Source organism: Pelophylax lessonae, assembly GCF_965119305.1.
Source record: "Pelophylax lessonae genome assembly, chromosome: 6".
NCBI lineage: Eukaryota > Metazoa > Chordata > Amphibia > Anura > Ranidae > Pelophylax > Pelophylax lessonae.
In genome coordinates, this window is record NC_138773.1 from 319,916,574 (window position 1) to 319,943,041 (window position 26,468).

Below are 26,468 nucleotides of genomic sequence, written 5' to 3' on the forward strand. Positions count from 1 at the left end.
GTTGTTGATGTCATTGGGCCCCGTCACTGGTGTCATTGGGAAGAATTGCACCCCATCATTGATGCCAATGGGCTCTATTGTTGGTCTTAGCAGGAGGAATTGCTCCACATCGTTGGTGTCATTGAGAAGAATTGAGCCCCCCTTCATTGGTGTAAGTGGGGGGCATTATGCCCTATTGTTGGTATCAGTGGATAAAATAGTGCCCCAAGGGCAAGGTAAAAGCAAGCAAGGGGCTGCATCTGGCTCCTGAGCTGCAGTTTGGAGTCCACTTCTCTATAGTAACTCTTCTTCTTTTTCATTGCAGGTAAATAATGGATTCTAAGCAGAAGCAATGTGCAGTCACTGAGTTTTTGATAAAGGTGGAGTGCAAACTTTCTGACATCCACAGAATTTATTCAAAGATGACACCATTGACAAGAGCAATGCACACAGATGGATGAAGAAGATTAAAGAAGGGGAAACCAGTACTGAACACAAATCATGCAGTGGGAGACTATTAAAGTGGAAGTAAACCCTCCTATCATTTTCAGCTAAGGGAGCTGCCATCTTGGCCTCTATTTAATCTTCAACTGCCATGATGCTGCACATGTGATCAGTCATGACACCAGGCAGTGGATGGTTTGACAGTTTGGTTGAAAGCACAACCAATGTGACAGTTAGCATTCCCAGTAACCATTTTTTTAGATTATTAAATTAATGGGTTTACTTTCTCTTTAACTGCGACCACAGACACGTATCGTGAGCTTGAGAACATATTGATTTGCGCAGACAGACAAGTCACAATCCATGATCTTGCTGTACAACTGGTCTGTGTTCACAATCCCATAAAGAAGATGTTGGATGACTTAGGGTTTTGGAAAGAGTGTGCAAAGTTGGCACCTCAACAGTTGACACCAGATTTGAATGCGAGAAGAGTGGAAATGGAAGCATTTTAAGCCAATGAAGACATTTGTTGATGATCTGGGATTAAATGTGGGTGTATCTTTATGATCCGGAAGAAAAGAGTCAGTCCATGCAAAGGAGTCACACTTCTTCCCTAAGGCCTAAGAAGCTCAAGAGCCATTGATCAGCACAGGAAGTCATGGTGGCCATTTTTGGAATGACATGGGCTTAATTCTTCTTGGTTTTCTGGAACTTGGCTGTAATGTGACCAGCAAGATGTTCACTAAGACACCCCTGGGGGTTGTCCTGCTGCAGACTGCCATTGTTGTCCACCTGAGATGCTTATTATGTTTCACATATTGATATACAATTTTTTTGCCACATAATGTTCTGGTTCTCAAAATATGGAAAGCATTCTGCAACGATACTCTAAGTTGTTTTCTCTATCTACATAGCAACTACCATAATCTCCTTACCTGATCCTTGGTTTGTCCTTCTGAAGAAGCTCTATGAGAAATGTGTTGACTTAGGAGGAACCATGATTACAAAGTTATGGGATACCTATATGTTGTATGCTTTACACACTATAACTGAAGTGTATATGTTATTTGGAAATCATCCTGGCTATGGTAGAGGTCTATGAATTTGTCGGATCTAAGTGGATTTATTTAAATTTTAACTATTTTTCATTGTGAAGTGTAATCTCATATGTACCAGTAAAGTCCATACACATTTTTTAATGTCAAGGTTATACAATATTTTAGAATGTAGTGCAGTTGAGGTAAGTTCTTGTTTGTCTGTCTTGAGTTCATAATAGTCAGTCTCTACGTGTGTCATTGGCTACACAGACCCATGTCCTATCGAGAATAGATAGGAGAATTCAACTTGGGAACAAAGCTCCAAAAGGGGGCGCAGGTTGCACTGGAAGCTCTCCCACGAGTAAACGCAGAGGTCATTGCAGTGGGGCAGTATGACAAGGGAATAATGCAAAGATGTATAACCTCCACAATCCTTGGCTGGGTTTAAGATCACATAATGATGACCACTGCTCCTGTACTGTATGAGTTAAGTTTAATTCAAAGGTGTAGAAGGGGGAAAGCCACTGGGCCTACCAATCACAGGTAGTTCTCTGCAAAGCTTATCAGTTCCAGGGACACATGGCTCATAGCTCTTGTCTGTCAGCTCCTCTCCCCGCTATGTAATGGAGGTCAGGAGAGGGACAGGTGTTCTGCAGTCCAGCAGAGTCAGGCATTTGTTTTCAGGAAATAATATTCTAAAATGTTAGATATAGTTACATAGTTAGTGAGGTTGAAAAAAGACACCAGTCCATCCAGTTCAACCTATGATGTGTGTGTGTATATAAGTGTTTATTTCAATAATACATTGTATATCCCTGTATGTTGTGGTTGTTAAGGTGCCTATCTAATAGGTTTTTTTTTTTTTAACTATTGACGCTCTCTGCTTACACCACTGCTTGTGGAAGAGAATTCTACATCTTTACCGCTCTGGCGATGAAGAACATTTTCGCAGTTTAAGGTTAAACCGCTTCTCTTCTAATTTTAATGAATTTGTTCCCTATGCTAAGGTCACTAGTACAGTATTTGTACATTGATATTGTATCCCCTCTCAAGCGTCTCTTCTCCAGAGAGAATAAGTTTAATGCTTGTAGTCTTTCCTCATAGCTGAAGTCCTCCATTTCATTTATTAGCTTCGATGCCCTTCTCTGGACTTTCTTCAGTTCCAGCACATCCTTCCTGAGGACCCGTGCCCAAAACTGGACAGCATACTCCAGATGCGGCCAGACCACTGTCTTGTAGAGTAGGATAATTATAATTTTATCTCTAGAGTGAATCCCCTTTTTTTATACATGGCAGTATTCTGTTGGCTTTGCTTGCAGCAGCTTGGCATTGCATGCCATTGCTGAGCTTGTCATCTACTAGGACCCCCAGGTCCTTTTCCATCCTAGATTCCCCCAGAGTTTCACCCCCTAGTGTGTAACTTGCAGTCGTATTTTTGGCAGCCAAATGCATTACCTTACATTTTTCAACATTAAACCTCATTTGCTATGTAGTTGCCCACCCATTTTTTTGGTCAGGTGTTCTTGTAAGGTTTCCTCATCCTGCCTAGAAGTTATTGCACTGCTTAGCTTTGTATCAACCGCAAATCTTGAGATTAAGCTGGTTATCCCATTCTCTAGATTGTTTATTATTATTATTATACAGGATTTATATAGCGCCAAAAGTTTGCGCAGAGCTTTACAATATGAGGGAAGACAATACAGTTACAATACAATTCAATACAGGAGGATTTAGAGGGCCCTGCTCGTTAGAGCTTACAATCTAGAAGGGGGGTCGAGGGAAACAAAAGGGAATAGCTGTGGGGGATGAGCTGATGGAGAAAAGGGGAGGTACAGTTGTTAGGTGTGGGTAGGATAGGCTTCTCTGAAGAGGAGGGTTTTCGGGGATCGTATAAAAGCTAATAGAGTAGGAGATAATCGGACAGATAAGGGTAAGGAGTTCCATAGGATTGGTGAGGCTCTGGTAAAGTCCTGGAGGCGAGCATGAGAGGAGGTGATGAGGGAGCTAGAGAGCAGGAGGTTTTGAGAGGAAAGAAGAGAGCGATTCGGTTGGTGTTTTGAGACTAGGCTAGTGATGTAGCTGGGGGCTAAGTTGTGGATGGCTTTGTAAGATGTTGTTAGTATTTTGAATTTAATTTGTTGAGTGAGCGGAAGCCACTTATGAATAAATTAAACAGGATTGGTCCCAGGACAATTCCTTGGGGGACCCCACTTTCCACACCAGACCATTCCGAGTACTCCCCATTTATCACCACCCTTTGGACTCGCCCCTGAATCAAGTTTTCAATCCAGGTACTAATTCTATGGTCCATACCTACGTACCTTAGTTTGTACAGCAAACGTTTGTGGGGAACTGTATCAAAAGCCTTTGCAAAATCCAGATACACCCCATCCACATCTAGATGGTAGCTCACTTCTTAACAGAAGGTAAAAATTGGTCTGGCAAGAACAATTTTGTTCATAAATCCATGCTGATTACTTCTAATGATACCGTTTTCATTACTAAAGTTTTATATATAGTCCCTTATCATCCCCTCCAATAGCTTGCAGACTATTGATGTTAGGCTAACAGGCCTGTAGTTCCCAGAAATATATCTCGGCCCTTTTTAAATATTGGTGCCACATTGGCTTTCTCCAATCAGCTGGTACCATTCCCATCAGTAGACTGTCCATAAAAATTAGGAACAATGGTCTGGCTAACACCTGGCTGAGTTCCTTAAGGACCCTCGGGTGTAAGCCACCTGGTCCCGGTGACTTATTTATGTTAAGTCTTTCAAGTCTATTTCTGAGTCTGTCTTCTCTTAACCATGAGGGTGCTTCCTGTGATGTGTTATTAACATTAACATTACAGTCTAGGTTACTGAATCCCCCTGTTTCTTTTGTGAAGACTGAGGCGAAGAATGCATTTAGAACCTTTGCCTGCTCACTGTCCTTTGTAGCTAAATTCACTTCGTTGTCCTTTATGGGGCCAATATGTTCTGGCCTCACTTTCTTACTATTTATATACCTAAAGAATTTCTTGGGTTATTTTTTACTCTCTTCCGCAATGTGCCTTTTGTGTTATATCTTTGCCGCCTTGATTACACTCTTACATTTCTTACTGCATTCTTTGTAATGCTGGAATGCTGACAATGACCCCTCAGCCTTGTATTTCTTGAAGGCCTTTTCTTCTGTTTTTGCATGCATTTTTACATTGGAGTTTAGCCACCCAGGGTTTATTTTAGCTCTTTAAACGTATTCCCTGTTGGAATGCACTGGCCAATACATTTATTTAGTATGTTCTCAAAGCACTCCCATTTTTCCTCCATGTCCTTTTTTTCGAGGATTCTATCACATTTAATATCATCTAGCAAAGAGTGCAGTTTGGGAAAGTTGGCTCTTTTGAAATTCAGTGTCCTTGTATTAACCTTGTGGTTCCCATATCTGTGATTTATACTGAAACGAATTGACCTGTGGTCACTGTTTCCTAAGTTACCTCGTATTTCTACACCCTCGATCAGGTCTGTATTTTTCGTAATCAGTAGGTCTAGTAACGCATTGTTTCTTGTTGGTGCATTCACCATCTGACCCATGAAATTGTACTGTAAAACATTTATAAAATGGTGAGCCTTAGACGAATGTGTGGTTCCTTCTGTCCAATCTATATCTGGATAATTAATATTCCCCATTAAAATTACATCTCCCATGTTTGCCGCCATTCTAAGCTGTGATAGGAGGTCCACCTCCCCCTCCTCCCTCTGGTTAGGGGGCCTATAGCATACACTCAGTATTACTTTCCCCTTAGTTTCCTCCCCTTGAAGCTCTACCCGTAGGGATTCCACCTCCTCCCTAGCTCCATTAGTGATACCGTCCCTCATATTCACTTGCACATCATTTTTGATATACAGGCATACCCCTCCCTCTTTTTTACCCTCCCTATCTCTGCGGTAAATGGAATTACCCCTGAATGGTTGCTAGCCAATCATAAGAGCTGTCAACCAAGTCTCTGAAATTCCCACACAATCAAAATTCTCCTCTCCAGTTCTCCCATCTTGTTAGCCAGACTTCTAGCATTGATATACAAACCTTGTAGTTTTGTCCAGACGTCTACTATATTCTTGTTAGATGCTATGAGGCTGCAATTTGGATTTGTCAACTTACCCTGTGTTTTGGAATTCTGGTCACCCTACCGCTAATGCCCCCGATGTTGCCCGCTGAACCTTGCTCCCCGCTGGCTAGCTCTACAAATGGACCCCCCCCCCCCCCCAATCACCTAGTTTAAAACCCCCTCTAACTTATCGGCCATCTTCTCTCCCAGTAGGGCTGCACCCTCCACATTTTGGTGCAGTCCGTCCCTGCTAACGTTGCACTTCCAATAGTCATTTCTATATGTAATAAAGATCTTATTTTGTCTACAGCTCAGTGCATGGCTTCTCGAAAAGTGTTGATCTGCATAGGCATGCTTCACATGCACATATCATTTTAAAAGATATTTAAACCACCACTGTATGTAAAAACATATACAAAACAACCCCACACCATAATACCTTCTACACCAAATGATTTGGACCAGTGCACAAAACAAGGTTAAGGACTACGACCATAAAGACATGGATGAGCGAATTTTGGGTGGAGGAACTTGACTGGCCTGCACAGAGTTCTGACATCAACCAGGTAAAACACCTTTGGGATAAATTGGAGGGGAGACTGAGAGCCAGGCCTTCTCGTCCAACATACGTGCCTGATCTCACGAATGCACTTCTGAAAGAAGAGTTGAAGCTGTTATAGCTACAAAGAGTGGACCAGCTCAATATTGAACCCTGCGGACTAAGAATGGGATGCCATTACGTTCATGTGCATGTACAGACAGGCGTCCCAATACTTTTGATAATATAGTGTATCTCTTTTAAAGGGTGGGTATGCAATTATTTTGATCCATGGGTATGATCTAGTTTTTGTGGGATCCAGAATAATGTGTTTCCCCTTTTTTGGACACAGTTAGTCCCTTAAGGGTTTTTGTTCTGAATCCTATGCGCCCAAACTGATGACGTTTCTGAGAGCCTTAACTTTGATGGACATGTGCCTATATTTCAGCTTGGTTCCCTAGTGATTTGTTGCTCACTCATAAAGAATAGACATTCTACAGAAAGACAAACACAGCACGGTTTCTCTCTGCTATAAAATTTTGGCGAGTTCTGACTTTTATGGATTCTCTAGTTTACATACAAAATATATACAGAAGTTGGATACAACAGATGGATGTAACATGGGACCTCATCTGATGTATAAACTAATTACTGGTAACAGTCATGGGCTTTGTGAATGAACCTTAACTGGAGTCTCTGGCAGTTCTCAAAAAGACACCAATTCCCAGAACTGGGTCCTGTTACCGGTATGGGGTATTAGATTATGCAAAATGAAATGACTTTGTTCGTCTACTTAAAGTATAGCTAAACCCTCTTGTATGTTGGCTTAAAGTGGTTGTAAATTCTGTTACACCACTTGTACCTACAGGTAGTGATCGACCAATATCGTTTTTTTCGTTGCCGACACCGATATTTTGGCCATCGCATATCGGTATCGGCCAATATTGGTCGATATTTTTGCACATTTAAAATTTTGCAAAATAAACACAAATTTTGACACAAAGCTGTTACTGAACATGCAATAGGGCACTCACTCACTGCAATAATTTTAAATCACTACTGCACTACTGCAGTATTGATTTAAAATGATTGCAGCAGTAAGTGGCGCACTACTGCAGCAGTAGTCCACTGACTTGCTTATTTTCTAGCAGTTTTGCACTGACTGCAGCGCAGTGCAGTCAGTGCAAAACTGCTAGAAAAAATAGCTAGACAAAAGCTAGACAGTGGATTGGAGTGGACTCAGTGGACTGGTGGACAGACACTACTACACTTTCAAATCAATACTCACAGTTAAAGTGGAGTTCCACCCATTTTAATAACTTTAGATGTATGTAATCCCCTTTAAAACTACTTTTACCAATGGAAACTTTTTTTTTTTTTGCTAGTAAATACCTTATTTTCTTCTTTATTCATCCTCTCTTCACTTCCGGGTCTGGCCGCCGATCGGCGATTACGTCATTCGACGATTCGCAGGGGGTGCTGGGATGTATCTCATGGCATGAAATCTCGCATTATTACACATGAGTCCTAAGGTGTAGTGTTTGTATTGAGGCTCTGCCCTGCCTCCGCCCCGCCTCCTCTCAGTGAGCGAGGACTGAAAGCATTATATCCTCACTGAGCTCACTGAGAGGAGGCGGGGCAGAGCACGGCCTCAATCCAATACATACAGTACAGCTCACTGAGAGGAGGTGGGGCAGAGGCGGGGCAGAGCACGGCCTCAATACAAACAGTACAGCTCAGGACTCCTGTGTAATAATGCAAGATTTCATGCCATGAGATACATCCCAGCAGCCCCTGCGAATCGCCGAATGACGTAATCGGCGATCGGCGGCCGGACCCGGAAGTGAGAAGAGGATGAATAAAGAAGAAAATAAGGTATTTACTAGCAAAAAAAAAAAAGTTTCCATTGGTAAAAGTAGTTTTAAAGGGGATTACATACATCTATGTAATCCAAGTTATTAAGAATGGGTGGAACTCCACTTTAAGTAGACCAATATTATAGTGCAGAAAGCAGAACATTTCAGCATGTTCACCAGTTAAACGGCTTCTTTTATTTTCATAAATTGCTGCCACATGACAAAAAACACGCTTACTTGGTACAGAGGAAGGAGGAGCAGAAAGGTATCTTCTAGCATAAGAAGCAAGTCTTTTGTAGTGTGCCTCATTTTCTTTCCACCACTGAAGAGGATCACTTCTTCTGTCAACTACTGGTTCCTTCAAATAGATCATCATGTGAAGTTCATCATCCAGGGTCATTATTGCAGATTGAGAAGAATCCTCCGCATGAGGCCCCAATAAAACACTGAACATGGCATCTATTTCACCATGATTAATTTTCTCTTCTGTCCGTTGTCTTTTTGGACATTTTTCTCCTGCATCCTTCTCTTCCACATCAGAAACCTTCTCTTCTTGACTTTTCTTTTCGTCAGGAGGAACCTCCTGCACCTTCTGTTGAACTTGAATCTTTTCTGTCAGCCATTGTTTTGCCTTGGCCAATACATCATCAGAAGAGAAAGGATGGTTCTTGTATCAGGGATCAAAAAGACATGCAAGCACAACATTTTTATTCTCCTCATGCTTCTCAAACTGTTTGGCGAGGCTCCAGCATCCTTTGTAACATGAGTACCATTGAGTTCCATCGTGTTGGAACAGCCTGTATCAAGTTGTTTTTGGTTAGGCCAAGGTCTTCCTGAATGCATCTCAGTCGCTGCTGGGCAAGAATAGAATGGTGGAAATGGCCTGTACACTTCTTCAGCATGCTAATAATGTCAAGCAATGCTTTCTGGTTTGACAGACCATCATTTACTGTAATTAGGCTTACCTGTAGGTACTGTGAATATCTCCTAAACTTGCACAGTTTAGGAGATATTCAGAGTATATGCAAGCCGATGACGTCATCGGTGCAAGCGCTCTGACGGTCTGGTTTACAGCCCTTGCCCTAAGTGGCATCTCCAGCGCGCATGTGCAGGAGTAACATCATCGTGGCTCCGGCCACTTACACCATCGTAGCCTACGAACCTGGAAGAAACACCAGGAAAGATGTCAGCCGTCTCAACAGTGAGCGGGTGCCACTGAAAGGGCTTTGTTTTAAGGCAAGTATTTCATAATGAGCTAGTATGCGACTCAACTTCTTTGGTCGACCATGGCGAGGCCTGTTCTGAGTGGAACCTGTCCTGTTAAACCACTGCATGGTCTTGGCCACCATGCTGCAGCTCAGTCTCAGGGTCTTTGCAATCTTCTTATAGTCTAGGTCATCTTTATGTAGAGCAACAATTCTTTTTTTCAGATCCTCAGAGAGTTCTTTGCCATGAGGTGAAATGTTGAACTTCCAGTGACCAGTATGAGAGAGTGAGAGCGATAACACCAAATTTAACACACCTGTTCCCCATTCACACCTGAGACCTTGTAACACTAACGAGTCACATGACACCGGGGAGGGAAAATGGCTAATTGGGCCGTGTACTCACTTTTGTTGCCAGCGGTTTAGACATTAATGGCTGTGTGTTGAGTTATTTTGAGGGGACAGCAAATTTACACTGTTATACAAGCTGTACACTCACTACTTTACATTGTAGCAAAGTGTCATTTCTTCAGTGTTGTCACATACAAAGATAGAATAAAATATTTACAAAAATGTGAGGGGTGTACTCACTTTTGTGGGCTATTGTATGTGAACCCGGCCTAAGAGCTACAAGCTTCAAGTAGAAAATTGCCTAAAGCAGGTAAACCAAAAATTCCAAGCAGAAACAATGAATGTTTACTTAGCCGAAATGGCTGGGAGTTGTTCATTTACAAAATTAGTTTTGACCAATTCAATAGTCTATGAAGGACGAGGCGCCATTTGTCTTTTCCAACATCTCGAAATCATGGTCCTGCCAGCTAAGAGTAAGTGGGTTACCACAGTTTGAAAGCTCCGAGGGTCGATGTCCATACTAAGATTCAATATTGCCAGGGCTAAGGAGGGTGGAATTTTTAAAGCCCATTATCAAGAAATTTTTTTTTTTTTTTAATGTCTCATTTAAATTCATTGTACTGATAATGAAGATTAATAAAAAAAAAATGAAGTAGTCATTTTCACAAACAAATTAATTGAGAAAAATGCATACCGAGGTTAATGGAGAGAGACAATCTCCCTTTCTGTAGCTCCAGCGTTATATAATCCCCACGTTGTCCTTCGCCGTGAAATAATACTCCATCACTCTGCATGCTCTTGAACTTCAGGGAGATGACATCTTTATATGTGGTCATCAGTTTCTGATTGAACCTGTAGAGGAGCGAGCTTCTGCCATCAAAGTCTGCCACATCAGATTCTAGAGAGGAGACAAAGAGGCAATTGACAGGCACTCGTGTAAGCAAACAAGCAAGGTCAATGATAATATCTCTTGCTATTGGCATCAACACAAGTAGTATCATTACGGACAATATTGTCTACTTTCCCTGAATTGAATCCCCCTGGTGATTCCTTTAAAGTATGACTCATTGGAATTACATTATGTGCCCTTGCCCGTTATGTTTGCCGGTGGCACAGTGCAGTAATGGTGGAGGTGATGGCTTCATATTTCTAAATAAATCATACTATTAAACCGCAGGGAGTTTAAACTGCTATACAAGTTCTAAAGTTCAGCAACATGGTAGATGGCCCATAAGATACCGCCAACCCATCACAAAAGTACTTTACCTTACTGTAGCAAAAAGGCTTCCAAGATTGTAGAGTTAGGGATTACTTGGCAACATTTGTAAAACAAGAAGAACCACGTTTTCATAAAGAGGACCTACTATTAAAGAATATGTTACCACCAATATTTCACATTCCTGATAAGTACCTGTTACATAGTAGGTGAGGCATGATGCCCCCGTGAGGAAGTCGGAAATGACGAAACGCCGCATCGAGGCGTGGCTATACGGCGTCCACTGAACAATTGTACACTGAGGGTGAAGGAGTTTTTCGGATAGCGATACAGCATACCAGACTCTGGAACCATTTGTTTTCTGCCTATTTTGATCAACCTTAATGTGAGTGTGATGGTTTATGGTTATTTCAATAAATTGTTGGAAACGATATCACGCTATGGGAGTGCTTTTTATCTCTTTATCCATATATTGCCAATGAGAGGAGTTATCCGCACAAGAACCAGGATTGCCAGGAGAGAGTTGATTTTACCCTCATTTAAACCTATGCTGTCTCTGCCTAGTCCATGAGAGTGGTCAGGCATTGTGTTCTGGTGAGTGAGTTTTCTGGCCATATCCCAGCACTGGTGGTGGTGTTACCCTAAGGTGGTCCTAAATCAGCACCCTTTAAGGATCCCTCACATCTTGTGGATAATTAGAGACTGTTTGGATATGTTTACATATCATTCATCAATGGATGTTTGAAGCACTTCTTGCACTTTTTTCATATAAGGTTTATTATCCTTTTACTGCGCTACTAAGAGTTCTTTAGAAACTCCTTTGGACTTATTTCTATATTGAACTTTTATTTATTTATATATATATATATATATATATATATATATATATATAATGTTTGGGGGTTCTAAGTAGTTTTCTAGAAAAAAATACTGATTTTAAACTTGTGAACAAAATGTGTCAAAAATGGGCTCGGCCCTTAAGTGGTTAAACACTTCAATACCGGGCACTTTCACCCCCTTCCTGTCTGGGCCAATTTTCAGCTTTCAGCGCTGTTACACTTTGAATGACAATTGCGCGGTCATGCAAAACTGTACCCATACTAAGGGGTTTATTTACCAAAGGCAAATCCATTGTCGCTGTAGATCTGAGGGGGACATGCAAGAAAAATAATGTAGCATCCTCCTAGGTAGGTGCTAGTGAGAGAGTAAAGTTTTGAGCTCTGTCTGCTTACCAGAAGAGCTGCAGGTAAATCTATATTGCTTTCTGCCTACCAGAGAGCGGGATCTTTTAGTGAGGTCTGCTCATTGTGCTCAGTATGTGATTAATTTAGTCTAAAGAGTGTTTCACGCTGGTCTAATAGGGAGACATGTTGCACAATGGGAGGAAACCTGACGAATGGGTGCATTGGCTTTTGATACAGTCCTGATGATTGGCAGAGGACAGGCTGCCTCCGTGCATGCTGGGATACTGTATAAAAGCCAGGAGCACATGTGCTCGGGGTCTTTCATTGGAGAGCGGAGTCCATACGAGTTTAAGATGTTGACATGGCCTCCAAATTCTCCAAATCTCAATCCAATTGAGCATCTGTAGGATGCACTGAAAAAAAAATGGTCTGATTCATGGAGGCCCCCCCCTCACAACTTATAGGACTTAAAGGATCTGCTACTTGCGGCTTACTTTGTGCCAGATACCACAGCATACCTTCAGAGGTCTAAAGGAGTCCATGCCTCAATGGGTCTAGGGTGCTTTGGTGGAAAAAGAGGGGCCTTCTCCATATTAGGTTGGTAAAATTATAGCTGATCGGTGTATATTATCCTTTACCAATCCAGAGACTCCTCCTGATGTTCCATCTCAGTGTTTCTCAACCTTTGTTCATTTGAGGCACCATTTTAAAATTATGGTAAATCTCGAGTCACCCTTTAAAATTATAGACTTATATAATTATAGTCTTGAGGCACCCTTTAAAAATGATGGCACCCCACTCAAAAATGTAAAATCTATTCTAATTTTAATTTTAGTTATTTATCTTATTTATATAAAATGTATTCTAGTTATTTATCTATTCTACATTTGACATAATGCAGCCACATCCCAAGTAGGACACCCAACGTTAGAGGTGATTTATTTTTTCAAAGCAAAGCAAATACACTTTTGCAAACTGGTACTGACTAGTATTCCAATGTTTCTCTTCTCCCTCAGTTTCTCTCCATCACTCAGTTCATGTGTACCCAACGCTGATGGGGAGGGGGTAGTGGAGGGTCAAAAAAGGATGCTATGCAGAGGACTGACATCCTCCTCATCAACTGATGATGCCATTGGTCATTGAGACCAGTGGCGGCTGGTGCATTGGGGGCGCAGGGGCACTGCCCCCCCCTATCCATGCATCAGAGCACTGCGCCCCAAGCCCACCCAGTTGTGTGACAATAGTGTATGAATATTCACTATTGTCACACAGATCCTCCTCCTGGCCAATCAGGAAGCGGGTCCTGAGACCCATTTCCCGGTTGGCCGAAAGGAGAAGCCATGCCATTGGCCATGGAGGAGGAGGGAGGAGACGCAGAAGACTGAGGGGGAAGAAGCCAAAGCCACCGCCGCCACCATCGTTTGCTGCTGCCTGCCCTCCCTCCACATGTCCAGGCAGGGTGAGTGAGCCGGCGATGGGGGGGTGACACTGAGTTACTGGTTTTTATTGTGCACCAATACAACCTTGTAGCTGCTAGTGTCCTAATCTGTGGCGGCTGGTGCTCCATGGGCCAGGGGGGGGGGTATGGTGCGGTCCGTCTGCCGCCCCCCCCCCCCCTCCTCCGGCCCATGGAGCACCAGCCGCCACTGATTAGGACACTAGCAGCTGCAAGGTTGTGATGGTGCACAATAAAAACCTGTAACTTAGTGTAACTAAAAGGGCAGCCTTCATCCACACGCCGGCTTGTGAACAATTTTTGGGCAATTTATAGGCATTTTGCTAAGGCACCCATGAAGAAACCTCAATGCAACCCCAGGGTGGGAAAAGGCTGCTCTATCTACCTACATTGCTGCAGGTCACTCCATTAGTTGATACAATGTTGCAGTTTTCATAAACAAATCACTATTTTTCTGTATTTGTTTTCCTTTGCAGACAAGTAGACATTTGCTAAAAGAACAATCAGTTCAGTAGCAGCTCCTTCCTTGTCCTTCTACATAATCAGATGACTTAAATCCAGTAGAAAAAAAAAAAAAAGGTGGATCAGCACATCCGTCTGGATAGCTTAACATGTCACTTTTAATTCCCATCTCGGCAAAATATAAAAGACAACCGGCCCGCGTTACAGACGCATTTCGACCTAACAAGGTCTTGTTCCCACCAATCAGACAACGTAAGCAATCTTTATATCAAAGCGGGATATGCTACAGCTGATTGCCTGACACGCTTTAGCAGAAACTGCCTCGGCCTTTTAAGTACTCGGAGGAAACGAGAACAGAGCAGAGTGTTCTGACTACGCCATTGGAAAACGCTACGTCCCGGTTATTTGAACTGCATGCCAATGTGTTTATGTAAAGCCAAGTAAGAACACAAATGTACTAATTTGCAGCTTATCAGTAACTCTATCTCATGGCTAAACTAGTTTGGCCTTTGCTCAATACTTTGGTGAAGCACCTTTGGCACCAATTACAGCCTCAATTCTTTTTGAGTATGATGCTACAAGCTTGGCACTCCTATTTTTGGGCAGTTTCTCCCATTCTTCTTTGCAGGACCTCTCAAGCTCCATCAGGTTGGATGGGGGATGTCGGTGCACAGCCATTTTCAGATCTCTCCAGAGCCAGAGATGTTCAATTGGGTTCAAGTCTGGGCTCTGGTTGGGCCACTCCAGACATTCACAGAAGTGTCCCATAGCCACTCCTTTGTTATCTTGGCTGTGTGCTTAGGGTCGTTGTCCTGTTGGAAGATGAACCTTCACCCCAGTCTGAAGTCCAGAGCGCTCTTGTCATGGTCTTACCTTCTTGCTGTTCTCCTTCGTTTGACATGTGCTGGCGGCCATCTTGGTTTCTGGGTTTCTTGTAGCCTCCCACCCTGCGGCTCCTCCTTCCCACTGGGAGGAGCTGGATACCTAGCTCATATATATAGGAGGTCTGTGGCTTCAGTTCCCTGCTTGGTCCCCCTGTGTTCACATGCTAGTAAGACTGCTGCTACTTCTGGTTCCTGTTCCTGGCTTCGTCTGACTACCCTGCTGGTTCCTGATCCTGGCTTCGTCTGACTACCCTGCTGGTTCCTGATCCTGGCTTCGTCTGACTACCCTGCTGGCTCCTGACCCCTGGCTTCGCAAAGACTCTGCATCGGTTTCGCCATCCGTTTGGACTTTTGCTTTATAGCTTGTTTTTCAATAAAGCTTTCTTATTTTCACTTATCTGTTGTTGTACGTCTGGTTCATGGTTCCGTGACATTAGGACCAAGCCATGAATTCTGACGGAACAGGGCCATCCTCGCTACCCACGCTGGTTGCCAGACTTGATCAGCAGGATCACCTGTTGGGTCGGTTCGCCGTGGCGTTGCAAACCCTGCTTGAACGCACGGTACCACAGGCCACAAATTCTGACGGTGCAGGGCCATCCTCACTACCCACGCTGGTTGCCAGACTTGATCAGCAGGATCACCTGTTGGGTCAGTTCGCCGTGGCGTTGCAAACCCTGCTTGAACGCACGGTTCATTTCGCTCCCGTTGCCGATGGGTCGGTTGTCGCTCCTGGGTCCGCTCCTACTGCCGCTCCGGTTGTTGCGCCAGAGTCTACCCCGACACCTGTTGTTGCGCCTGCGGTGTTTCGGGGTATGTCCGGTTCTGCCCCCCTTCCACAGCGCTTTGGGGGAGAGCCAACTCAGTGCCGAGGTTTCCTTAACCAGGTGGGCATTTATTTCGAGTTGCTGCCACATGCCTTTCCTACTGAGAGATCAAAGGTGGGCTTCTTAATCTCGCTGCTCTCGGACAAGGCCTTGGCCTGGGCCAGCCCTTTATGGGAGAACAACAATCCGGTGGTTGCCGAGTTTTCCGGTTTTGTTGCTTCTCTTCGGAAGGTATTCGATGTGCCGGCTCGTGCTGCCTCTGCTGCGAAGCTCCTTATGTCCATCAGACAGGGTTCACGATCCGTAGCTGAATACGCCATTGAGTTTCGTACCCTGGCAGCAGAGGTGGGCTGGAATAATGAGGCTCTGGTCGCTGCTTTCTCTCATGGTCTCTCGGATGCCTTGAAGGATGAGGTTGCAGCTAAGGACCTACCAGTGGAGCTCGAGTCTCTTATTTCTTTCCTGATTTTGATTGACACCAGACTCAGGGAGAGACCTTCCTTTAAGGAGAGTCTGCGGAGGCCTCCTAACAGATTGGCGCCTACCTTTGTTGTCCCACCCGTGCCTCCCTCTCCTCCCACGCCTCCTGGGGATGACTTGTCTGGGGGTGAACCCATGCAGCTGGGGTTTGCTCGCCTGTCCGAGGGGGAGAGGGTACTCCGGAGACGCGAGGGCCGATGCATGTACTGTGGTCTCGGTGGGCATTTTCGGTTGGCATGTCCGAACCGTCCAGGGAAACGCGCGCACCTGAGATCCTGTCGGGGGCAGATCTTGGGTGGAGTCTCCTCGTCCCCGGTTTCCCGTGTTGACAAACCACTGATCACTGTTGTCCTTTCCTGGGTCGGGGGCTCGGTGACGACCCAGGCATTGGTGGACTCTGGTGCTGGTGGTTTGTTCATTGATAGTGTGTTCGCTGCCGCCAATTCCATTCCTCTGCAGGCTCGAGGTTCTCCTCTGGCTCTTGAGGCGATAGACGGCAGACCCCTTCTGCCGCCACACGTGACTCATGAGACCCTTCCAGTGGGGTTAGCCATTGGTGCCGTCCACAGAGAGTCGGTCTGCTTCCAGGTTATTTCGTCTCCACACTACTCGGTGGTCTTGGGGTACCCCTGGCTCCAGAGCATAATCCGATTTTTGATTGGAGATCGGCCGAGATCCTCTCGTGGTCACCGCAGTGTGGGGCTAGTTGCATCCATGGGCCTGTCAAGTTGCTGTGTACTTCCTCGGACTCTCTGTTGCCCCCTGAATACGAGGAGTACCGGGATGTATTCGATAAGGTGCGCGCGGTTGCCCTACCTCCGCACCGCCCATACGATTGTGCCATCGAGTTACAATCTGGTGCCGTTCCTCCTCGTGGCAAAGTCTATCCACTGTCGGTAGCGGAGAATGAGGCCATGGAGGAGTACGTGAGGGAGGCGCTTTCACGTGGACACATTCGCAAATCCTCGTCCCCGGCAGGGGCTGGATTTTTCTTTGTGAAAAAGAAGGGCGGTGAGTTGAGGCCTTGCATCGATTACAGGGGTCTCAATCGCATCACGATCAAGAACGCTTACCCGATACCCTTGATTTCCGAGCTGTTCGATCGCCTTAAAGGGGCCACGGTCTTTACCAAACTCGACCTGAGGGCGGCATATAACCTCGTAAGGATCAAGGCGGGCGATGAGTGGAAGACCGCGTTTAACACCAGGACCGGTCATTATGAATCCTTGGTTATGCCCTTTGGGCTGTGCAATGCGCCCGCAGTCTTTCAGGAATTCATCAACGATGTTTTCCGTGACCTGTTGCAGCAGTGTGTGGTGGTCTACCTGGATGACATCTTGATATATTCTGAGTCCATGGAGACCCACATTCTGGATGTCAAACGCGTGTTGCAACGGTTACGAGAGAACAAGCTGTTCGGTAAGCTTGAGAAATGCGAATTTCACCGATCCCAGGTAACCTTCTTAGGTTACATCATTTCCGCTGAGGGGTTCTCCATGGATCCTGAGAAGGTTTCGGCTGTCTTACAGTGGCCCCAGCCCAGTGGTCTTCGCTCCCTGCAGCGCTTTTTGGGCTTCGCCAATTATTATCGGAAGTTCATCAGGGACTTTTCCATGCTAGCCAAGCCTCTCACGGATCTGACCAGGAAGGGCAGTAATTCCCAGGTCTGGCCGCCCGAGGCCATCCGAGCTTTTGAGGCTCTAAAGTCCGCCTTTGTGTCGGCTCCGATTCTGTCGCATCCCAACCCTGGGTTGCCCTTTGTCCTCGAGGTGGACGCGTCTGAGACGGGAGTAGGCGCCCTTCTGTCTCAGCGTAGAACACCAGAGGGTCCTCTGCTTCCTTGTGGGTTTTACTCCCGGAAACTGTCTTCCGCGGAGTGCAACTACCAGATTGGTGACAGGGAGTTATTGGCCATCGTGCAGGCTCTTAAAGAATGGAGGCACTTGCTCGAGGGTTCGGTGGTTCCGGTCCTCATCCTGACGGACCACAAGAATCTGACCTACCTCTCTGAGGCCAAGAGATTGACACCACGTCAGGCCAGATGGGCTCTGTTCTTGTCACGTTTTAATTACGTGGTCTCCTACCTACCCGGTTCCAAGAACATCAGGGCTGATGCCTTATCACGGCAGTACTCCGACCTGTCCAGGGAGGAGTCGATTCCGACTTCGGTCATACCTCCGAATCAGATCCTGGCTGCCATTCGCACCAGCCTGACCTCTCCCCTGGGTGAGCAGATTTTGGCGGCTCAATCTGGTGCTCCCTCTGGGAGACCCAACGGCAGATGTTTTGTGCCTGAGGAGTTGCGCACTCGGTTGTTGCGAACCTACCATAACTCCAAGACCGCGGGGCATCCTGGAAAGAATCAGCTGTCCTGGGCTGTTTCACGTCTGTTCTGGTGGCCTTCCCTACGTTCCGACATCGCCGCATATGTAGCGGCATGCTCCGTTTGTGCCCAGAGTAAGTCCCCTCGGCACCTTCCGTTGGGCCTTCTGCAACCCTTAGCCACCGGGGAGCGCCCATGGTCACACCTGGGGATGGATTTCATTGTGGACCTCCCTGCATCCCGAGGCCATACGGTCATTCTCATGATTGTGGATCGGTTTTCCAAAATGTGTCACTGTGTTCCTCTCAAGAAGTTACCCTCTGCACAGGAGTTGGCCACAATTTTTGCCAGGGAGGTCTTCCGGTTGCACGGTTTGCCCAAGGAGATTGTGTCGGATCGGGGGAGTCAGTTTGTGTCCAGGTTCTGGCGCGCCTTTTGCTCCCAGTTGGGGATTCATCTCTCCTTCTCCTCGGCCTACCACCCTCAGTCCAATGGGGCCGCAGAACGTTCCAATCAGGCCTTGGAGCAATTCCTTCGTTGCTATGTCTCTGATCACCAAGACAATTGGGTTGACCTCCTGCCTTGGGCTGAGTTTGCCAGGAACACGGCGGTGAACTCTTCCTCTGGGACGTCTCCCTTCATGGCCAATTATGGGTTCCAACCTACCGTGTTACCGGAGGTATTCTCTCCCCAGGATATTCCGGCTGTGGAGGATCACCTTTCCGTCCTACGTGCTTCTTGGGTACAGATCCAGAAGTCCCTTGAGGTCTCTGCGCAGCGCCAGAGACTCCAGGCTGATCGCAGACGAGCGCCTGCTCCTTCCTACCAGGCCGGAGACCGTGTATGGTTGTCCACCCGCAACCTCAACCTTCGAGTGCCCACTCCCAAGCTGGCGCCTCGCTTTGTTGGTCCCTTCCGAGTGCTTCGCAGGGTAAACCCGGTAGCCTATGCCCTTGCGCTTCCTCCTGGCATGCGGATCTCCAACGTGTTTCATGTCTCCCTGTTGAAGCCTCTGGTGTGTAATCGTTTCACTTCCTCGGTTCCTCGGCCTCGTCCGGTCCGAGTGGGCAATCGTGAGGAGTATGAGGTGAGCAATATCCTGGACTCACGCCTGGTCCGCGGTCGGGTGCAGTTTTTGGTTCATTGGCGTGGTTATGGTCCAGAGGAGCGTTCCTGGGTTCCCTCCACAGATGTCCATGCTCCTGCCTTGCTCCGAGCCTTCCACGCACGCTTCCCTCAGAAACCGTTCTTTACTCCGCGGAGGAGGGGCCCTTGAGGGGGAGGTACTGTCATGGTCTTACCTTCTTGCTGTTCTCCTTCGTTTGACATGTGCTGGCGGCCATCTTGGTTTCTGGGTTTCTTGTAGCCTCCCACCCTGCGGTTCCTCCTTCCCACTGGGAGGAGCTGGATACCTAGCTCATATATATAGGAGGTCTGTGGCTTCAGTTCCCTGCTTGGTCCCCCTGTGTTCACATGCTACTAAGACTGCTGCTACTTCTGGTTCCTGTTCCTGGCTTCGTCTGACTACCCTGCTGGTTCCTGATCCTGGCTTCGTCTGACTACCCTGCTGGTTCCTGATCCTGGCTTCGTCTGACTACCCTGCTGGCTCCTGACCCCTGGCTTCGCAAAGACTCTGCATCGGTTTCGCCATCCGTTTGGACTTTTGCTTTATAGCTTGTTTTTCAATAAAGCTTTCTTATTTTCACTTATCTGTTGTTGTACGTCTGGTTCATGGTTCCGTGACAGCTCTGGAGCAGGTTTACATCAAGGATGTCTCTGTACATTGCTGTATTCATCTTTCCCTCGATCCTGACTAGTCTCCCAGTTCCTGCCAATGAAATCATCCCCACAGCATGATGCTGCCACCACCATGCTTCACTGTAGGGATTCCATTGGCCAGGGTATAGGCAGTGACTGGTTTCCTCCAGACATGATGCTTGCCATTCAGGCCAAAAGAGTTCAATCTTTGTTTCATCAGACCAGAGAAGTTTGTTGCACCTTCAGGCGCCTTTTGGCAAACTCCAGGCGGGTTGTCATGTGCCTTTTACTGAGGAGCTGCTTCTGTCTGGCCACTCTACAATACAGGCCAGGAATGGTGGAGTACCGCAGAGGTGGTTGTTCTTTTGGAAGGTTCTCCTCTCTCCAAAGAGAAACGCTGGAGTTCTGTCAGAGTGACCATCGGGCTCTTGGTCACCACCCTGACTAAGGTGCTTTTACCCCGATCGCTCAGTTTGACTGGGCGGCCCACTCTGGGAAGAGTCCTGGTAGTTTCACACGTCTTCTATTTATATTTATATTTAACATTTCAAGGATGATCAGTGGAAACGGGATGCACCTGAGCTACATTTTGAGTGTCATGGCAAAGAGTGTGATACTTATGTACATGGGATTTTTTTTGTTTAAGTTTGCAAAGATTTTAAACAAACTTCTTTCATGTTGTCATTATGGGGATATTGTTTATTTAACCACTTGCGGCAGGCTGTCTCATCTGCGCGAACTGCCGTACCTGTACGGCGGTTTGTGGGAGCGCTTCTGGGGGCGCACCCCCGACGGCGTGCGCCTGCCCCCACTAGGCAGCGGGGGTTCCGATACATGGGGCCGGCAGCCATGATTGCCACCAGGCACCCATGATCGCTCCCCGCTGAGAGAGAAGGACAGTCAGCTGTTGTAAACACAGCAGACCATTGTTCTCTCTGAAATAATCACAGAGTGCCTGTGATGCTTCTATATAGGATCACAGGTCTCTATGATCATTTCACAAGACCCTCCCCCATACAATTAGAAAACACCCCCATGGCTCATACGTAACCTCTTGATCATCCCTAAGTTAACACCTTCCCTGCCAGTGTCCTTAGTACAGTAACAGTGCATATTTTTAGCACTGATTACTGTAATAATGTCACTGGTACCCCCAAAAGTGTCAAAAATGTCAGTTAGGGGTCAGATGTGTCCGCCTGCAATGTCGCAGTCCCGCTAAAAATTATTGGGGGTTTTTTTCAACATAAATATGTAGCAGAATACAAATTGGCCTAAATGGACGGAAAAAAAAATGATTTTATTTATTTATTTATTTTTTGGGAATGTTATGTTAGCAGAAATTATTGAAAAATTATTAAACATTTAAAAATCTTTGAAACAGAAAAATTATTAAACATTTAAATAAAATTATTAAATTATTAATTATTATTATTATTATAATTATTACTATTATTAAAATTATTAAAAATTGTTAATGTTAGCAGAAAGTGAAAAAGATTTTATTCATTTTTTTTTTTTTTTTAGAATGGTCACTTTTTTTGTTTATAGCGCAAAAAATAAAAATCACAGAGGTGATCAAATACCACTAAAAGTAAGCTCTATTTGTGGGGAAAAAAAGGACATTATTTATTTATTTATTTATTTATTTTAGATACAGCATCGCACGACCGCGCTATTGTCTGTTAAAATAACGCAGTGCCGAATCGCAAAAAAATGGACTGGTCATTAAGGGTTCCAGAAGTTGTTTAATCTATCTTGGAATAAGGCTGAGGGATAACAAAATGTGGAAAAAGGTAAGCTCTGTGAATACTTTCTGGATGCCCTATATATATATATATATATATATAAAGGAAAACAAGAAGACGTTCAAACGCACACACAAAAATTGCTGTCATCGATGATTGTTTTTTTTTTTTGTTTTTTTTAATTTCTAACTCCTGAAAGCAAACAGATTTTCCTTGTGAAAGAGAATGATGATAATTGAGTAACGGCACAAGTTCCAGAGAGGTCCATCTGTGGGAACAGCCTTAAAGGGCCACTTGAAGGCTTGGCACAACAGGTGCATACAAGGCAACATATGTTGGCCTCTCATAAGTTACGAGTTTAGAAAAATGAGCAGACTTGGTCGGCTGCCTCAACTGATTCCGCCATATGTTATTATATGTTGTTTATGTCTGTGTAAATCTTCACACTCCAAACCAAAGTCCTTGCCTTCATCTGAGATTTTATATGAGTGTGTTGTCTTAAGTATCTGGCAAGCATTATATTTTAGGTGTGTATAACCAATATATATATATATTTGTGGTCAGGAAATAGAACCAAGATGGAGAACATGACATAATTAACATAACCTACGGTTGTAGCGTGCCGAAACCGTAGTTCGGGCAGGCCTGTAAAATAAAGAGGACCCGCCAAGAAGGAAGAAAGAAGAAGGGAATGTTGTAGAAAGGGGCAGAGGAGGGTGGGATGATAAAACCCTGCAGCAGCCCAGAAGAGGCGGGGGGCCTTACCTTAAATAGGCGGCTCCTCCCCCTCCCACAACTCCAGGCTCCACCTGGCCATATATATATATATACAGTATATATATATATATATATATATATATATATATATATATATATATATATATATTTTTTTTTTTTTTTTTTGAGCAGTGTATTTATAGCTATCTATCTATCTATCTATCTATCTATCTATCTATCTATCTATCTATCTATCTATCTATCTATCTATCTATCTATCTATCGATCTATACACGGTATCTCACAAAAGTGAGTACACCCCTCACATTTTTGTAAATATTTTATTCTATCTTTTCATGTGACAACACTGAAAAAATGACACTTTGCTACAATGTAAAGTAGTGAGTGTACAGCTTGTATAACAGTGTAAATTTGCTGTCCCCTCAAAATAACTCAACACACAGCCATTAATGTCTAAACTGCTGGCAACAAAAGTGAGTACACCCCTAAGTGACAATGTCCAAATTCCTGGTGTCATTAGTGTTACAAGGTCTCAGGTGTGAATGAGGAGGTGTATTAAATTTGGTGTTATCGCTCTCACTCCCTCATACTGGTCGCTGGAAGTTCAACATGGCACCTCATGGCAACAAACTCTGAGGATCTGAAGAAAAGAATTGTTGCTCTACTTAAAGATGGCCTAGGCTATAAGAAGATTGCAAAGACCTTGAAACTGAGCTGCAGCACAGTGGCCAAGACCATAAAGTGGTTTAACAGGACATTTTCCACTCAGAACAGGCTTCACCATGGTCGAGCAAAGAAATTGAGTGAACGTGCTCAGCGTCATATCCAGAGGTTGTCTTTGGAAAATAGATCTATGAGTGCTGCCAGCATTGCTGCAGAGGTTGAAGGGGGGGCAGCCTGTCAGTGCTCAGACTATACGCCGCACTCTGCATCAAATTGGTCTGCATCATCCCAGCAGGAAGCCTCTTCTAAAGATGATGCATTACTGGAACCATCTCCTGTGGTCTGATGAGACCAAGATAAACTTATTTGGTTCAGATGGTGTCAAGCGTGTGTGATGGCAACCAGGTGAGGAGTACAAAGACAAGTGTGTCTTGTCTACAGTCAAGCATGGTGGTGGGGGTGTCATGGTCTGGGGCTGCATGAGTGCTGCCGGCACTGGGGAGCTACACTTCATTGAGGGAACCATGAATGCCAACATGTACTGTGACATACTGAAGCAGAGCATGATCTCCTCCCTTCAGAGACTGGGCTGCAGGGCAGTTTTCCAACATGATAACAACCCCAAACACACCTCCAAGATGACCACTGCCTTCCTAAAGAAGCTGAGGGTAAAGGTGATGGACTGGCCAAGCATGTCTCCAGACCTAAACCCTATTGAGCATCTGTGGGGCATCCTCAAATGGAAGATGGAGGAGCGCAAGGTCTCTAACATCCACCAGCTCTGTGATGTCATCATGGAGGAGTGGAAGAGGACTCCAGTGGCAACCTGTGAAGCTCTGGTGAACTCCATGCCCAAGAGGAATAAAGCAGTGCTAAAAAATAATGGTGGCCACACAAAATATCGACACTTTGGGCCCAATTTGGACATTTCCAATTAGGGGTGTACTCACTTTTGTTGCCAGCGGTTTAGACATTAATGGCTGTGTGTTGAGTTATTTTGAGGGGACAGCAAATTTACACTGTTATACAAGCTGTACACTCACTACTTTACATTGTAGCAAAGTGTCATTTCTTCAGTATTGTCACATGAAAAGGTAGAATAAAAATATTTACAAAAATGTGAGGGGTGTACTCACTTTTGTGAGATACTGTATATACAGTACACTTGCACAAAGTCAGGGATTTTGTAGGAATAGAGTCAGGTGAATGATTAACCAATTATACCAAGTAGGTGCTAATGATCATCAACTTCATAGGTTTAAACACAGTCATTAACTGAAACAGAGACAGCCATGTAGGACTGGGTGAGGAACAGCCAAACTACTACTACTACTGAGGTGAGGTTATGTGTATATATATATATATATATATATATACACATTATATTGTCAAAAGTATTGGGACGCCTGCCTTTACACACACATTAACTTTAATGGCATCCCAGTCTTAGTCCGTAGGGTTCAATATTGAGTTGGCCCACCCTTTGCAGCTATAACAGCTTCAACTCTTCTGGGATGGGAAGAATGTCCACAAGGTTTAGGAGCGTATCTTCCAGAATGTTTGGCCATTCTTCAAAAAGCACATTTGTGAGGTCAGGCACTGATGATAGATGAGAAGGCCTGGCTCGCAGTCCCCACTCTAATTAATCCCAAAGGTGTTCTATCGGGTTGAGGTCAGGACTCTGTGCAGGCCAGTCAAGTTCCTCCACCCCAAATTTGCTCATCCATGTCTTTATGGACCTTGCTTTGTGCACTGGTCCAAATCATTTGGTAGAGGGGGGATTATGGTGTGGGGTTGCTTTTCAGGGGTTGGGCCTTTCCCCTTAGTTCCAGTGAAGGGAACTCTTAAGGTGTCAGCATACCAAGACATTTTGCACAATTTAATGCTCCCAACGTTGTGGGAAGAGTTTGGGGATGGCCCCTTCCTGTTCCAACATGACTGCACACCAGTGCATAAAGCAAGGTCTATAAAAGAAGAAAAAATGGACAGACTCCATGGACTACTCAGTCTTTTTTCTGCCATCACTTTTGTTATGTAAAATGCCTATTGCAACAAGTAAACATTTCAAGGAAATTTCAAGGAGTCATTTTTGATTATAGGTAAGCGAGTGCTACAGCTCAACATAAATTTCAATATAAAACCTGTCATTGTGACGAAGGTCACGGTGGATGGAAATGAGTTTCCATCGTAAATTTCAAAGAATCCAGTTCACATTAGTCCCAGCAAATGAACATTGCAGTGATAGAAGAGAAGCTCTATCAGTCACAGCCATAGATATAAAATGATAAAGGTACCATCCGGGTGACGCATAATCTTTTCTCTGCCAACGTCTATGTGAGCGGTAAAGTGTGACAGAAACATTTTCTTTGGCACTTTTTTGTTTCTGCAGACGCATTTTCCTTTTGTACTGCAGGAATCATTTTTAATCAACACTTCAAGTCACAATTTATTTAATCATCAAGCAAAAAGCAAAGGCTCTTAAGGACCATACCATTGCGTACGCGTATCGACTTACTATAGCAACCAGACAACAGTATAAGGAAACTTCCCACTTCAAACACAAGACAACAGCATGAATGCCTCCCCTAAGAATGCCGGATCTGGGGAGTGCTAATCAAAGCTATAATATAAATGCAGCGCTTTCTCATATTAAGGTCTTTGTAGACTCTTTCATGTTTAAAACATAGCAGGTCTCCAGGTTGGAAAAACGCACCTTCACTAATGCACTTATGAACACAAAAGGGTGATTGAAGTATTCCTCCACCAAAAAGCAACACTCCAAGCTTCTTGCCCTCTGTTGTGGATCACCCACAAAAAGTGATCAATACACTCAATCAACCCAGTGCTGATTGTTCAGAATAACCTCCTGGTGCCTAAACAATTACATGGCACGTGGCCAGGCTCCACCAAACGTGTTTTGTCATAAAAAGATTACATCACACCCCTGATGATGTATTTTCAAGTTCTTAGGTGCAACTTTAATTATTTACTACAAAAAGTCCCCTATGTAATCAAATGTTTAAATGTCAGGTTCTCTTTAAAGTGATTGTAAAGTTTATTTTTATTTATTTTTTTATTTTATAACAAACATGTTATACTTACACCATAAAACCGTCAACAGGAATTAATTGCAATTCATCTAAATATTGTACAGAAAAAGATAGCTTCCCCAATGTGTCCCTATCCCCCCTCCCTTTCTTGTTCCTACCATTGGATCTTACCTATTGACATTGGAT

General features: G+C 44.7%; 1 protein-coding gene across 1 annotated transcript in view; it reads right to left on the bottom strand.

Moving 5' to 3' along the window:
* LOC309557562 (contactin-associated protein-like 5) overlaps positions 1-26,468 on the bottom strand; it is a 691,665-nt gene that overhangs the window by 413,874 nt on the left and 251,323 nt on the right. The window contains exon 5 of the mRNA XM_082260344.1: positions 10,191-10,394. Coding sequence (XP_082116470.1) covers positions 10,191-10,394 — 204 coding nt within the window. The remainder of the gene's footprint in view (positions 1-10,190; positions 10,395-26,468) is intronic.